Below are 16,519 nucleotides of genomic sequence, written 5' to 3' on the forward strand. Positions count from 1 at the left end.
TGATTCAGCTACGGTCTTTCTTGGTCTTCTTACGATCTACGTCCCATCATGATACCTGCCAACTTTTTCTGAGTAAAATGCGCGAGATTTTCACCTTGTCCGGAAACGTCCCGGCTACTTCCGAATATTTCCGACGAATTTCCGAAGACTTCCCAATGCACCGAAAATGAAATGTCCGCCGGATGTTCCGGAAGACGTTTGAGCCCCCCCGGAGGTGGGAGGGGTTCTTTATTGAGAGGCTACAGATTTGTTTAATTTTTTTTTTTTTTGTCATTTATTCTTTTGTTTACTTCTTCACCGCCTTGCAATAAATATATATTTTTTGGTTTTAATCTTTTGTTTACTTCTTCACCACCTTGCCGTAAGGATCAGTTTGCCGTTTTATATTTTTCTACAAGTTTAATTGTACTGATCCAGGTCTACAAATGGGAGATTCGGCACCCACTCATTGGTTTGTCGCTGTGGACTTGCTGACATTTTTTGTATATAATGGGAATCTGCCGCTGGATGGGGTCGCATTTTCACGACTGGATTGACTATAATGGGGTCGCATTTCCAATAGAATTACTAGAATGGGGTCGCACATTTTCGGATTTTTTGGGGTAAGACGTTTCTTCATATGTTTACGGTTAACAAACGTACCAGAATGTTTATACTGTAGATGAAAAGTAAAGTTTTCTTCATTCAATCAAAGAAATGGGTCAATTCATAAAAATAGAAAGTGACTTAGTGGATCGCGAAAATTACATACTTGCCCAAAAGTGACTGAGATGGGGTCTATAACTGGCCACAGAATAGACTATAATGGGGTAGGGGCTCTGATAGGCCAGAGGCACATACTCAGCAAAAATTAACCCAAGTACCCCCCTCCCCCCGGGGTTTGAGCACTTCCGAAGCTACTTAAAAAACGACAATTTCAGCGTGCTTTGATTTCGTTAGTCAAGAACACAAAAAAGGACACAAAATCATCATTTGTTAAAGAACAGTTCAGGTGTCTGGATTTGTGAGTCAGGCGTGAGAAATTGTCCTTGATGCGTGAGATCGATGTTTTTAGTCCACAGGAATGCCCGGGAGGCATGATGCGTGTACAGTATTCTGAAGGTATAAATTTTGATTGGCTTAATTGTTGGAAAAGACTTGAGAAATGGAGGGCCACTTGAAACGCTTACAACAGCAAAACTGATAAAAAATTAAGGTGCTATTGCATCAGTTGTCGCATTTAATATTTAATTTACATTATATGTGCCTTTCAAGCTAGATTTCGCATCAAAAATATACAAATAAGTTTCATAGTTAATACTATTTAACTGACAACTCACAAAAAGCTTAAAAATTTAACTGACAACTGACGAATGGTTTTAGTCATTGTATTTTCAAAAATCAACATTAATATAGCCAAAAGCGTAAATTTCGTGTTTATTGGGAATAAATGTTTTTTGTAACATCATTTAATTGGCTTCGAAATTGTTCTAAGTTGCTAGCAAGATGTATATAACTGTAGCCTATATTCACGTTCCCTTTGTCTTTACCAGCATTAATTTCTGCCCAGCAAGATCCAACTTGTTCCGTATTAAATTTAATCTCAGGTCTAAGTATAGCTTTAGGATTGTCGGCTATATATAAAGCAGCTCCGCCCGTGCTTGTTCGCGAATCAGAGTGGTAAAAGTTACAGCCTGTGATATTAATATTGACAATCTATTTATCACCTAATTTAGTTTAACTAATGTTAAAGCAAATTTTTTACACCGTTTTTAACCAAAGTTCGCACTGAAGTCCACTTCTAACGGCTATTTCAATCTTCATGTTGGATGGATATGTACTCATTAGCATTTTCGTGTTGTCGGCAACTACATCCACACCAGGGGTGGCAAACCAGGTAAAAACACTGCTTGAGACAGGAAGACACTTTTCTCCAAGTAGACTTCAAGTAAAGGAATCCCTTAACTAAAAGAACAAGCAAAAAAGTCATCATTAATCAGAATGATGAAGAGCATTGTTGAAAATACATGTAGAAGGTAGAGAAAATTCGCCCCTTGCAGATTCATCTCTTCAAAATCGTGAACTAAAATATAATTGGTATTTCCCAACTCATTTTAAATTAACTCATGAAAAGGAAACAAAGGAAACCACTACATTGAGGATTGGATATCGGTTCTTAATTACCGTATAAAAAAATGTGAACTTTAGCTTTAAATTTCTTCAAGAATCCAAAAATTATTATTCATCTACGAAGCTACATCAAACACTCCACTCAGTGTTTCATCCGATAAATAATCTAGAAATGGGACTTAATTAAACATTATCTTGGTTACACTTCGTTTTTCAACCCACTTCTCGTTATCTGGAAATTGGATGAATTACTGGGTGTCGTGTTTGATTTATTACCCCGAACCAGCTTGTGATGGTGATGGTCCTTATGATGATGGTGATTACACCAAGCCAGAAACTCGAATTTTCTTAAAACATCAGAAGCTGACACCTCGGCAACAATAACACACTGGCTTCCCTAGTTGCTTTTAACTTTTCAACTTTTAAAGCTTTTAAATCACGTATCAATTACAATTGCGTTCGACTTCAGGAGAACGCAACATAAAGTCAATGCGCGAGAAGCCTGGGCACGGAAAGAAACTCGATTTTTGTTAGAATGGGTCAGGTGCCGGAAACGGAAATACGTCATAGGCTTTAGACTTCTCGTTCCCAGAACCCGTCGTTTCCTTTGAAGGAGCCCTTTGGAGAAAAATCATGTTAAGAAATGCTACGGGGGATATTGAGAACCTTCAATTCGGGTAACTTACAGTTGAATAGACAACAAACATCAGCTGGACATACTGTTGGTTTGCAGAACATAGCTCACTTCGGAAAAGAGTGATAGCCTGGGACCCGAACTAGGCGCGCGCGCATTTATGGCATTATTTGGGGGGACGGAAATGTAAACAAACATGGTGGAAAGCGGGGTGGAATGTTTAAGCGGAGTTAAAACAAATTAAAATAACAAAAAGAAAGGTGGAATTGAAAGAAAAAAAAAAAACATGAAAATGTCAAGCTGAAGAAAGATGTGCCTGGGAGATTTTACTTCGAGAAAAACTAGAGGAATGCAAATCCGCGTACTTCAAATTAGCGTTCCGAAACAAAAGTACATATTCTCGCTGGATACGTCTTGTCTTTGGTATTCTATAGAATGCCAGACCAGTGGAGTTCCTGAAGTTACTTGTGCACAGAGGGACACAAAAACTTGCATGCCTCGTCATGACACAAGGTGGCTGCTCATTTTGTCCCCCCAAACAATCCCATAAATACGCACGCACTTAGTTTTGGTCCCAGGCTATCACTCTTTTCCGAAATGGGCTATTACGAATTGGGAACTGTGGGGAAATCTCACATCGTTTATACATGTTATGCCAAAAGAACAATTTCATTACACAGGGTAATAGACTCAATTACCAGCCCTTCTGGGCGCCCTTAAGAACTATTTTGAGTTTCCAAAATGCTGTGTTGTGTTAAGTTCGTTATATATGGGGAAAATAATATTTACATCATTGTTTAATACTAAGAACGTTCTTATATTTCACTCTGGTTGTAGTTATTAAAGATACTTAGCTGATTCTGCGCTGGCACTTTAAACTCGGTTAAAAAAAAAAAAAGAACGTGGCTCTGCCAAACCCATTTCCCCGATTAAACTCGTCGCCATAGTTCACTTAATCGCACAAACTTCTCCACTTTGGTGATATTCATCTGCAACCGCAATTGGGCTATTGCATTTAATACCCGTCCCCCCCCCCCCCCCCCCCCCAGCCCCCACCCGGTAGGACGGGATAGGACCCATATTCTTCAGGGATAAACCAATATTAATGGCAGTCTTCAGGGGTAAATGTAACTTTATTTAATCTTCTGGGGTAAGAAGAAAAGGTAGAACCACAACCGGGGAGGACGGATATTAATACAATAGCCCATTCCGAGGGTAAACATTTGAACGCACGTACCATTCCCTACTTTGAAATAGTGTATTTTGACGCATACGTATCCTTCTGTCTTGCTTTTTTTTTTTCCACAGGACTGATCATTCAGCATTCATAGGAATACTTCTACGAAATATAGAAAAATTTCACTAGTTACATTAAGGAGTCTCTGAAAGGCAGAACTCACCTGCAGCCACGATCAAGACGGAGCTGTTAAGGAGAAGGAACAAAACATTGATGAAAATGGAGTCGTTTTCCACGTGTTTTTTCCTTCCATCAGACTGACCATATAAAGAGCCAAGGCAAACGTTGAAAAATGTTATCCAAAGCACAAACGTTTGGAGACGATCTTCAAACTTTCCTTTAATTGGCCTGAAAAGGGTGTAGGCTATCCCCGAGGCACTTGTTATGACCAAAGTGAAACCAATCTGAGAGTGGCCTTCTGACCCAAACAGAAGAATCAAGGAGATAAGGAGAAGTTTGCGGTACATTTCAAGTGTTTCCCAAAACCAGTATTTCTCCTTGTAATTTTCATAAAACACCTTCAAGCCGAAGGCAATTTCTTTCTCCGTTTCCGCCAGTCGGTATTTATAAATGGGAAGCAGCAGCATTAACGGAAATGCAATAGGATAAAAGGCAAACACTGCAGCAATTTTCCAGAAGATCTTGTGCCGAGGCGTAAAGCAGTGGATGGAGTAATCAGCCCTCAGTAGGGAGACACAATCGCTTTTACTGAAGCACACGTTGACACATACACCAGGCAACGGCAGAATGTCAATGATCTTCTTGCTTGTCACCGGGTAAGACAACAGAAGAAATAAGAATATGTTGCGGTAGCAAGACTTTTTCAGCCTCGATATTTGGATCATCTTTTCGCTCATTGAATCCTCCATATTGTTTATGTGGCGTTTCTTCAGGAAGAGGTAGAGAAGAATAAGAGAAACAACAAATATGTTTATGCCAACAGCGAGAGAAAATTGTAGGAATGGATCCGGGCGCAATTTAGAGTAAATGCAGCTTAAAGGTGCAAACTTCAGTATGTTACCCTCAACAACGTTCAAATATTTTTCCATGGAGATTAGAATAACAGGCCATCGAACATACACAAGCGCAGAAAAAATTCCAGCAATGACTTGATAAAATCCAATAACAATTTTGCAACAAGACATAACGACATCTGCAACCGTACGATTGTTTTCTGTGCCTTTCGAGTCACCCCAAAGAACCACTAAAAACACCGCAACAAATACCAGAACTACGACTACGCATGATATGATTGTGTTAACCATTCTTGGGCATTCCAGGCACGTGTTAAATCGGAGGTAGTGGTTGATAGAGCATGAGGCACATAAAATTCCTTTGAATCTGTCTTGACAGGATGAGTCAACTCCGCCATTACAGGATCTAGGATATGGACATTTTTGGGGCTGGGGTAGCGTTCCCTGAAACCTGGAGAATCTTTTGTCGTATGGAGGCTCCAGTGTGTAAATATTTTCAAGGAAGTTTCTATAAAACCGTTTTTCCTTTTCACTTGGCCATTTCCAATAATAATTTGGTGCTAGAATTGCTGTATCGTTGGCACACTTTATACCGTGAGAAGGGCATTCAGAGCAGGAGCCAAAACGATCCATGCGGTAAAATCCGCGAAGGCATTTGCATGCGCGATGACCAGCACTTTCATTGGAAAGTGTACCTAGCCATATACAAGTAAAACGATTTAGTGCTGAGAAATTTGAAACAAGCTTCAACCACGGAACAAGCAACATCTCAATAACATAGTTTAAAATGGTTCACGTAATTGTTGTATTTATTCAACTGTTTTAGCTTAAATCTATATATCTACCACAGGGTTAGCAAACATTTTGTAATTTCTCTCAACTTCCCCTGTCTTAGCTTGTTTACTGTGTTGTTTGCTTATGTCCTTTTTTTGGTTGTTTTATGGTTAGGGATTTGTGTAGAAGTGGCTGTACACAGATTTTCGCGAATTTCTCTCTAACCCCTCCCCCTCTCTCCCTCCCTCTTATATCATTGCAAATATCAGCGAGGGGGTTCAAAGTGCGCAAAAGCCGGTGTTCAGTTCAGCAGTGAATTAATATATGTTCTACAATTTTCCCAGCACTTTTAAACGACGAAATTAGGAGAACATGAGACGTAGATTAGTCACCTGGTGAGATGTTTGGTGGTCGTAACTCGGTATGTCTCGAAAAACAAAAAAAGTGAATATCAATGAGGCACAGTCGAAACTGCATTCAATAGGACCGAAATTAAAGTCGAATCTTGTGACCGATTTTGATGAAACAAGCGGTTAGGTTTCCCGAGAAGTGCAGTAAACATGTGATGCCGACCAAAAGTCATGAAAAGTTAAAAATTATTAGAGCACTTAAGTTCTGTACAAGATGCGTTACAATGTTAGTCCAAGCAAAAACAAGAACTTCTACAATTTTCCGATAAAAAAACTTTGTATCGCTAAAATACGTAAGGGAACACCTTTCTATTCCAACTGATAACAGCGTGGTAGTCGCCCGCTGATCGTTATTAATCCACTCCCGAAATATGGCTAAATCAGCTATTTACAAATTATTGACAGAAATCCTCTACGGCATTGAGAAACTAATTTTCATCCGATTTATAGACAAACACTAAATAAAGAACATTTTGTTCGATATCTACCCAGCAGCAATGCATTCTACCCCAAACTTTGCGGTTCTTGAAGGGGAATCAAGACTATATAAGTCGAGCGCCAAACAACAACAAGCAGGCATGTTCGTGTCAAAAGACATCCTTGAGAAACTTGCTATTGACCTCGTTCAGCGCATCCGTCTCTATATAAATCACCAGATCTTTACTTATTTTGTACAACGAAGATCTTTCCTAAGTTCCTGCTACCATTTGAATCTCAAGCAAGCTTTCAAAGTGAAGAATTTGGTTCCTATGACTATGCACAACGCTCACTGTCACTGGTCGCGTGCTCTTTACCAAGTTGCGTCCGCGCTTGCTCCTGCAAAAAGACCCTTGTTCCCAAAATTAAGGTGATTTTTTCTTTGTTTATTTCGCACAACGCAAATGTCACGCAACGCTCCTCCATGGCGAAGACAAGGTAGAAACGGCTGCGTGGGGAACTACAGAAGTCGTTAAACAGCGTGAGTTGCCGACCCATGTGATGTACCTTTTTTTTTTCAGTTACAGATAAAACATGTTGATTATTCACTGGTATTATTTTCAAATTTATGGTGTTGGATATTTTCTTTGCTCCGGGGTATTCAGGGGTGTTCTGATGGTGTTCTGGGGGTGTTCCAGGTTGTTCTAGGGATGTTCCGGGGTGTTTTGGGAGTGTTCTGCGGTGTTCCGAGCCTGTTCCTGGTTTTACAGACACTTCATTCTACTGGTTTAAATCCTTAAAATATTTAATCAGCTCAAAATAGTTTCAATAGGCGCCGATTCCGTAATGTTATGTTAAGACGTGCAGTTTGGTTAAGTGCAGCCAGCAAGAAAACAGTGCATGCATTTGAATTGTTTCCAGTTCTCTGATTGGCTAATAGCATTTTTTTTTGCGCTATTGATTGGCCTGATTTACTGGGCTAGTTTGAGCCGTCATCATAGTAATTGAGTACGTTAGGTAATCACAATAAGAGATGTGCGGAAGTATAACGTAACAGTGGATGTTTTGTTGGCTAGGTATTGTGTTTTGGTGTGGATATTGTTCAATGTCGTTTCGATTGTTTGGAGGTATTGCCTCATTTAGTGATAGCTCCACCCCTAGGGTTCGTACATATTTTTGAATCCAAAATTCAAGGCTTCTTCCAGACTTTTTCCCAAAATGATCAACATAAATGATCATGATCAAAATCAAATTAATGATCAAATAGGTGATCAAAGGAGACATTAGAAAACTTAGGAAGCAAAGGTTTTTTCATGATGAGCTGCAAACGTACCGGCGAGATTGAATAAGATTGACCAAAATGAAAAAAAATTCACTTATCAAGAACTTGTTGCTAGCTTTGAAAAAAAAATAAATAAAACTCCTCACTTTTTACCATTTTTCCAGACTTCCTCTCCATTTTCCAAACTTTTTTACAGGTCTGGAAAATTGCTGGGCAAATTTCGAGACTTTTTTTCAAGAATTCAAGGCTCTGTACGAACCCTGCCACCCGCAATACCAAGAAACTTTCCTTCAAAGGAACTTTGCTCTTACCGTACGGACATGCGTGACAGTCAGTCGGAGTTTTGCCAGGATGACGTTCCTCTGAAACGTAAGTGCCTGTGCTACAATTCTTGCAGGAGATCTGTCCCACTTCGCTCTGGTAAAAGCCTCCTAAAATCAATCAGTTTAGTCCGGGTTTGTAAAATTTAAAAACAGTTTGCTAGACTGTTCACAGCAAATATTTTCTCGACCTAAAGAAAGCCGGAAATTAGGGGGAACTTGGTAATTAAGGGACCTTTCCTTTTCAGTTGCTCAGACACAGTCACTTCCTCACAGCTGAAACAGGACACTGTTTAAGCGATTTTTTACATCCATTTCGAAATCACTGGTGATCCTTACAATCCGATTGGCTCTCGTGGTGTATTCACGAGCCTTGCTATTTTGTGCTCTAAATCGCATCTTTTTTTCCAACCAATGAGAATATAACACTAAACCAACAAATCAGATTACAAGGATCATTCAAAGTAGCCAATCAAATTGCAGGAAAATGAAAAAACAAAAAAAAAGGCAATATTGTGCAGCAAACTTTGCCAGTTCTTTGTCCCCAAACTTTATTTTTTCAATGGTAAAAATGGACGAATTTAATTACTTTCAGTTTCTAAATGATGGTAGTGAGCTTCTTGAGGCTAAGCACCTACTTTTAGGGGAGTTTCCAACATTCAGTGTCCAGTTCGATGAATATTTTGATGATTTTTCTCTAACATCCGCTCCGGATCTCTGTGATCCCGAGTCCAGCAACAAAGAAACAACAAATCCAGAGTCAACCCAGGAAGAAGATTCTTCCAGGTTCCCTGTTATCTCAAGTGAAGCGATTGAAGAGCTCAAGGCTGTTTAGGACTGCGCGCTTGATCATTTGAATGAATGAAATTGACTTTTTTTTTTCGTTGACTACGCTCGAATGAATTTGAGTTCTAAATGACATCTGTTACTCTGTTTTGCAGTTGCATGGCATGTAAAAACGTTTCCAGTTCCGCTTGTTTACAACCCGGCTTTACCATGTGGACTAATAAAAGAGATTTGTAAAGAGCTAATCAAATTCAAAATGGATATGATAAAGTGGTAACTGAACTTCGTGTCGTGCAATTTTGGTCCGAAATCATACTTGTGATTTCAAATCAATCTCACGCTGTGTGCTCGTTCGATTTTGAAATCACGCGTACCATTTCAGACCAAATTGCACTCCTCTCAGTTCAATTACCATAATTAATGGGTACATCAACCCCTTAAGATATCCTCATGTTATCTTATTTTAGAATAAAAAAAAGGACCTGCAGGGCATGGAATACAGCTGCCTTCAGGACCAGCATAAGAACCAGCCATACAAAATGTGCAATTCGAACACCCGGATGTAAGTTCTTGTTTGGAACTGCAATCAGTACATGAAAAGCCCGAGCGAAACAGACTACGTCTTTTTGAATCTCCACTACTTTCGAATACTACATGGAAGGATGACGATGGAGTACACTCACTAAGGAAATAAAAATAACATGTTTGTTTATCACACATCGAGGCAAACAAGACAGAGAGGGAGACCCTCAGCTCAGTAAATCTGAGTTAATAAGAGGCTGTTTCAGAAAAAACCGCCCACTCGACTTCGCGTGAAAAATAATTTTGCCTGAAACTCTAGTAAGTGAAAGGCTCTATCGAGAATATAACTAAAATAGGTTTGCTTTGATTCACAATAATTTTCTGTCCGCGCTGGAGGGCGCTGCGTATTTTTTCCCGCCACGGCCAGTTTGCACGTCTTGACAATTGAAAATTAGGCATTTTTTTGCGGCGCTTTCAAATGTTTGATTTGCACCATATACTAATGAATTTTATGTCTATTTATAGTTAAACACCTCTAGTTTTTCCTGAAAGTAATAGTTATTTGCTAAATGCAGTATTGTCAAGAATGTTTTACATTCAAAAGATGCGATAAACTCAAACTCAAATGCACTAGTCACGGAGGTATGTATAGTGCGCATTATTTTGGAAAAATTAGCATAACGTCAAAACAGTGAATGTTGTAACGCAGATTTTTGACAGGTTCGTAAGATAGGTTTGTCTTGAAATTTCAAGGTGTTGTAGCGAATCAATCTTAATGAAAGTTTCAGACATTTTTATAGACATTATGAAGATTAAGTGAAGAGATTTTAAAAAAATTCGTTCGAGTCGTTTCAGAGATATACAAGAAAGCGCTAAAAGTCAAAATTCTGAATGAAGTTGCACTTATACAGGTGGTGAGAAAACGGGTTAGTTTTCAAGATCGCAAGAACGAAAGTACACCAAAATTTCCTAGCATCAAAATATGATATTATTAAGCAGCATTTTGACGCTACTTAAGAATAATTTGAGTCATTTATAACCTTTTTATTAAATAATCTATCACGGCTATTGAAAATTTAAGGTTTGAAATATATTTTCGTTTTAGTCGAATTCAAACGTACAGAATTTTTTACTTCTTAAAGAGATTGTTTGCTAAACTCCAAACTTTAAGTTCCTAGTGTTGGATTTTCAGTAGCAGGTCTAGATCACACAGAATTCGGCTTTTATTAGTTTCAAAGTTTTTTGTTTATTGTTGTTATAGTAATATCGATTTTACTTAAAACTACATTTTCACAAATTTCAATCCATAGCCAATTACTGGTGAAAATTTTATAGCGATCGGACAAGGAAAAAACCACTTTTAAGGCGATTAAAAAATATCGGTATGGCCTCTGAAAAACTGTATCGAAACACCTTAAACAGCAAGCTAAGAAATGTGAGAAAGTTCGAAGTAGACCTCTTGGCATTCAAGAAACTCTCCAAAAAATTATCAAGAAAAGAAAAAACGACAACAACAAAACAGCAAACAAACAGGCAACAAAGACAACAAAATAAACTTTAAATGAGTGTTATTGTTTACTTACATGAGGGCATTGTAGATCCCTGGCGGCATCTGGTGTAAATTTTTACATGTCACAGCCCTATAGAGATATTTGTTCAGATCTTTGACATAATGAAATAAGGACATTATCGAGGAAGGACAACGATGGACGATACTATTTCTGAGTTTCGGGTGTTATACTCCAGAATTAGGCTCGTAATTTTTATAATTCTTTTTTCGTGGTCTTCTAAGTTTTGTCTAATGTTTATGAAATAACGTTTTACAAACACGCTAAGGTTTTTTTTACCGGTAAAACAACAAACAGTTTTTTTTACTAAACAGAACGTCTAAAGAATGTTTGATAAAAAATTTGTATGTGTGAAATGGTGACGAGTGAAATTGGAAAATAATTTCTCTTGCGTTTGTCAATATTCTTCTTAATATCCACAGCCTTTAGGCAAGGTGATTGTTTGAATTTTGACAAAGCCGAAATGAATTCATTTCAGTCCTAATTTCACGAGTATACGGTTTACCTGTTGTAAAATGAAAGCGAGAAACAGAGTAATTTCCGCAGCTCATTTAATAACTTGCTCCATTAAAAAACATGTAAAAGCACCTGATCATGATTTAACTTGTATAGCCTTATATGGCAATGTTCTAAACAATGTCAAAGTAGCCTGAACTGTAACGCAACATTGAGTTCTAACAAAACATCGAGGGCCTTCACTGCATACTATGACATCCCCGCTTTTGTATCAAAAAAGAGAAAAACGAAGAATCAGAGTTGGCCTAATAACGTACAACGAAGGTGAAGGGGAAGCAGAAATAACAAACAACAAATGCAGGCAATTGTCTCGCAATGCCAGTTTAAATATCCCATCATGAGGAGTTGCTTCAGTTTACTTTTTGAATTTGATTGGGACTTGTTTAACACGTCCTGACTTGTAGCTCTTTTGTTGGAAGGGAGCCTTTCCCTTCCTGGTAACAGTCTGAGATGGTGGCTCTGCGAGTTCGCTGGGTTTTTGAGCTGGAACATCTAAGCTGGGTAAAGCTGATACACTCTTCCTTGGACTCATCGCATGAGGTGTGGAAAGTGTGTGGCACTGGCTCTGGTTGCATGTGTTTATCTGCTGCGTCAGGTGATGGAGATCTCTTATAAATTGGTAGCCTAGGCCTTTGCTAAGTAAGTTCAGTTGATTCAGTTGTTTTCCCTAGGAGAGTCAGCTTTCAACGCAAGTCAAGCTATTTTACAAGTTCCCCATAGATGTATAGTCATCGACAACACTTGTGTTAGTCGATCCCGTTTAAGTTTCCCGTTTTCGAATTCTTGTTTTATTTTGTTAATAAACTCGTAAAACTTAGCTTAAATCTGTGGTTCTTGCATCGACCGTTTTGGCCCTCTTGCACATTTGTTGTGATAAATAGCTGCTGATATCAAGGTTGAAAAATTTCGCCCAAAATGGCGAGTTTTGACTTGTTTTATCATTGTATCGAGACCAACCACGCACTGGAAACTTGTAAGCATGCATAAGAAGTTTACGATTTTCTGAATCTTTCGACAAAATACCAGTTGGAATCTATCTTGCTGAATTGTTCTTTTAGGTTTTCTACAGCGACGTTTAATGCCCTGACATCCCATAAGTAATACCATTCAACCAAGATGCCATCTTAATTATTCGCACTGAGATATACTGAGTATTGCCATAGCCTGCTAATACAGTCGCCTCTATCCCTCCCCGTCTCTGGGAGCGTTTCACGAGCGGAGACGTTTGTGATTTATCCCCCAAAACTGCGTACTGATGATGTAAATAGATGTTTACATTACAAATCTGGTAGTCGTGTGGTTCCAGATGTAATAATTAAATCTGGTAGTCATGGGGTTCCAGATTTAATTTTGTACGAGTTTATGTTTCATCTGGTCTATTAGAGCGATCAGTGTTCTTATGACCTTGAAAAATGGTATGGGTAAGTGTTCGTCATTTGTTTTATCAGCCAGTGGATGAAAAGATCAAATAACGTGGACTCCTCGTTTTGCCGCCAAAGAAAACCCTAATGAGGAGAAGGCATTGTTCGATTTGTCAATCGTGTTGCAGTATGACTCCAAAGCGAAGTTTTGCTTGATTTCTAGAAATTTGCTCGGGCTTGAAGATTTTTCAACCGAGCGTTCGCTTAACCAACCAAAGGCTACGCCGGGTTTGTATCCGTTCGGCAAACCAAACAAATCCCTCTATTTCCGTTCGTCTGTTGTTTCTGTTTTGTTCGCACGTTTTCATTTCAAGGTCATGCGAAAATCGCTCTATCGTAAAGTCTTCAGTTTAGTTTAAGTTTTTAGTTTAAAGTTAAAAGTCTTTTGTTTTTGCGAACGAACGGCAGCAAAACTCATCTCCTTTTTTCTAGGGAGGAATATATTCCACGAACAATGACTTTTTTAGCTGATTGATTCGTAAATAGAAGCTTAAAAAAAAAGACTTCTTGTCCGGCTATTCAGTGCAGTCGTTGACCAGTTCAAGCGTGTTCACGGACCCTCTAGTTTCTGTTTAGAGATCGTAGAGCGAGTATAGAAATAAAACCGCGGGTATTTATTGACCGCGCTCTGTCAAATTGTCGAAAAAAAAAAAAAGAAAAAAAAGGAAGAAAAACGTATGTGCACAGGCTAGACCAATCCCGGACTTAAATGGAATTTTGGGTGGTCTCTCTCGCGAAATGTCACTAGAAAAGTGGAACGTTGGGAAGCGGTTGTATTCGCAGGTTAACTACGCCGTGGCAGTTTTGTAAATTTAGATGTTGAATGTTCAAATTTCACCCAAATGAAAGAGTAATTTCTTGCCCATGATATAATAACTAGAAATATGTGAATCGCAGGACTTCGCGAAGGACTTCGGGAGAACGGCAAGAAGTTGAAAGGGAAATAAAGTAATAAGGAAGAAAATTTATAGATTTGGAAAAACTTAAGTAATATAAAGAAATTAAACAAAACTACAATAACTAAAAAGCAGACTAACCGTAAAAGAGGAGGAAAAAAAAGAAGAGAAAAAAAGAAACAGGTTCCACTCGGAATCGAACTCGGGACCTTCAGCACGCCAGGCCATCTCTTTACTACTATGTCACGCATTTAATTAAAAGGCTTTTCCTTAGACCTTCCGCCAGCGCGCCCTGTATAAAGTTTATCGAGCCCTATTAAACACGAATTCAGAGATACTTTTCAGAAGAATGACTGCTGTTTTGACGGTGGAAACCTAACGTAAACTCATTTCATCGCATTTCAAGGACATATGCCCAATTAAGCCGATACGCTATAAACTCGCCTGCGAGCAAAACGTGTTTTGTTACCTTGATTTTCGCTCATACCTTAAGGGTAAGTATCCAAAATCGCTTCCATTTGCTCTTAAAAGTACTTTGCATTCGAAATTCATTGCAAAAGCACTCACAGATCCCTAAAACGACCGCAAAAAAACCAAGCACTTTGGTCATTGTAATGATGAGAAATCGCTTTCAGTCCTGAATGTTGCCAAGAAACAAAAAATGCGCCGTGACGTCAACCTACGCTATGACGTCATGACGGACACCATCGGATATCCTTAAGAATTTTTGCTGCGAGTTTGCAGCTCGCTATAATCCATGCGTGCTCCACGCACTGTTCGCGCGCTTCCAGCCTGTGACGAGATTATAAACTCACTTCACTGTGTACTTCGCGAGGAAAAAGAATCATACTCTAACACAGCTTTTTGTCATACTAGTTGACAATAAGCCCTTCAAATGGAACCAGAAGCTTATATCTCTCGTTATTTACTGGTCATCAAACAAACAGGGCAATGGGCGGCGGAACACTTTCTGCACAAGACAAAAGATATGTTGGCATAGAAACCTGTGCGTGGAACAAGTATCTTTATGGTAGGCCCTAGATGGTTTACCCAACTGACTAGCTGTCCCAAATTTGAATGCATTCAACTTAGCTTGTAGTGTCACGATTAAATATACAATGTATCTGTTACGATTGCGCGTGTCTGTTTTGAAAGGAGAACAGGTAAATCTCTGACTGATTTAATTGCTAAGGGCAAAAGACAGGAAACCCTGCGTTAATCATGCCCTTAGTATGATGGGACCTCGTCTTGCATTTTCTTGAAACTAACCGAGACCTGGTCGCCCAGGCCACCAACAAGCATTCGCCGTCATCATTGTGTTTCTATCTGAAGGATTCAGTACTGTTAAAAAATTTAATCATAAATACAGTTTATACAAGACTATCAAATTGCTCTGCTCCCATAAAAGAAGGGTTGTAAAAAATGCTTGCAGAAAAAAGCATACTTACACTGTTGTATTGGCAGACATTTCCTTGAACACCTTTACTGGTAATATCCCGAAGGGGTTACCAAAAAGTGTCCTGTGAACGGTTATTAAATAAATGAATGTTAAAGTAAATAAATGAATAGGTAAAGAAACGAAACAAGAAAATTGTTATTTTCCATGACAATTGGGTTATGATGTGTATGATTAGGGCCTAACTTAGGTTTGGCCGAGGGAGGCGATGTAAGACTTTTTTCGCTGCGGGGCATGCGGGATGAAAGAAAATTTGAAGGCGAGAAGCGGGATGGTTAAAGGCGGGCGGGAAGCGGAAAGTTCATCATTCTCATGGAGGGACGCGGGAAAGAAAACGGAAAGTCAATTCACTATTATGGGCGTGTTACAGTTAATAATTTGATATTAAGGTAATGTTCAAAAACTAAATGGGCCAATAATGATAAACGTTCATGCAATTGAGATAATTTGGCAACTGAAAACATAAAAAATAATAAAAAACATAATTAAAAAAAAAAAGGATAAATCTACTTAACGAGAAGATTCTTTGTTAGAATATATATAAGAAATACAAATGACAGTGAAGAAAAGAAAATTAATTAACGGTGATCCTCTCTGTTATTCGTATAATGTAGAACAGGAGGGCATTTTGTATGAGCATGCGTCAATATGGTCTGTTGAAGTGCCACAGAGGCATTTTCTGTGAATTGTTTACGTTCACTACCAGCATTTGCAGGCATTTTTCTAGGGCTGAATGCCGTATTTTGGGAGCTACGTTCCACAAATGTGTTCTTTAAGGTATCGAGGTATTTCTCCGATGAAAGTGAGTTTATTGTAGCCTCGCTGTCGCCCTTGAGAGGACTGTCTTTCCTTTCGTAAAACAGTACGTGTCAGAAGATGGCGGCTGAATGTTGTAACGACCTAACATTTCGCGCACATTTTTTGAGCAGCAGGAAAAGGTCAGTATGATAATTTTCAGTTAATATGATCATGCTATAGATATTTAATTCTTCTAAACAGTATAACTCTAAAATCGAACTTAATCGTTTCAGGAATACAGTGTAAATTGAGTGTCCATTTTGCCGTGAAATTGTTTTTCACCCTTTTGCTGACTTGTTTATCTCGAAATCTTGCCTTTCTCTCCACATTAAGTTAATGATTAATGAAACTAAGAATACTTCCGCGAATGAATGGTGCTTTGATGAAAGCTGTGAAAAA

At 38.7% G+C, this 16,519-nt stretch overlaps 1 protein-coding gene across 1 annotated transcript; it reads right to left on the reverse strand.

Annotated features, from left to right (window-relative positions):
• Positions 1-1,201: 1,201 nt before the first annotated feature.
• On the reverse strand, positions 1,202-16,229 carry LOC140938222 (putative leucine-rich repeat-containing protein DDB_G0281931). Its single transcript, XM_073387735.1, has 7 exons — positions 16,189-16,229; positions 15,315-15,386; positions 11,049-11,105; positions 9,426-9,625; positions 8,149-8,268; positions 4,144-5,649; positions 1,202-1,944 (listed from the first exon to the last, which is right to left on the reverse strand). The coding sequence occupies exons 1-7, from the start codon at positions 16,227-16,229 to the stop codon at positions 1,793-1,795; spliced, it is 2,148 nt and encodes a 715-aa protein (XP_073243836.1). The 3' UTR covers positions 1,202-1,792.
• Positions 16,230-16,519: the final 290 nt, after the last annotated feature.

Source organism: Porites lutea, chromosome 5 (assembly GCF_958299795.1).
Source record: "Porites lutea chromosome 5, jaPorLute2.1, whole genome shotgun sequence".
Taxonomy (NCBI): Eukaryota; Metazoa; Cnidaria; class Anthozoa; order Scleractinia; family Poritidae; genus Porites; species Porites lutea.

What these genes read in the sequence shown, in the direction of transcription:
- LOC140938222 (XM_073387735.1), bottom strand. Translation starts at nt 16,229, where the DNA reads ATGTTAGGTCGTTACAACATTCAGCCGCCATCTTCTGACAC. An exon ending in CAGCCGCCATCTTCTGACAC is followed by an intron (nt 15,387 to 16,188) that starts GTACTGTTTTAC and finishes AACCGTTCACAG; the next exon opens with GACACTTTTTGGTAACCCCT. An exon ending in CGTCTTGATCGTGGCTGCAG is followed by an intron (nt 1,945 to 4,143) that starts GTGAGTTCTGCC and finishes TTGTTCTTTTAG; the next exon opens with TTAAGGGATTCCTTTACTTG.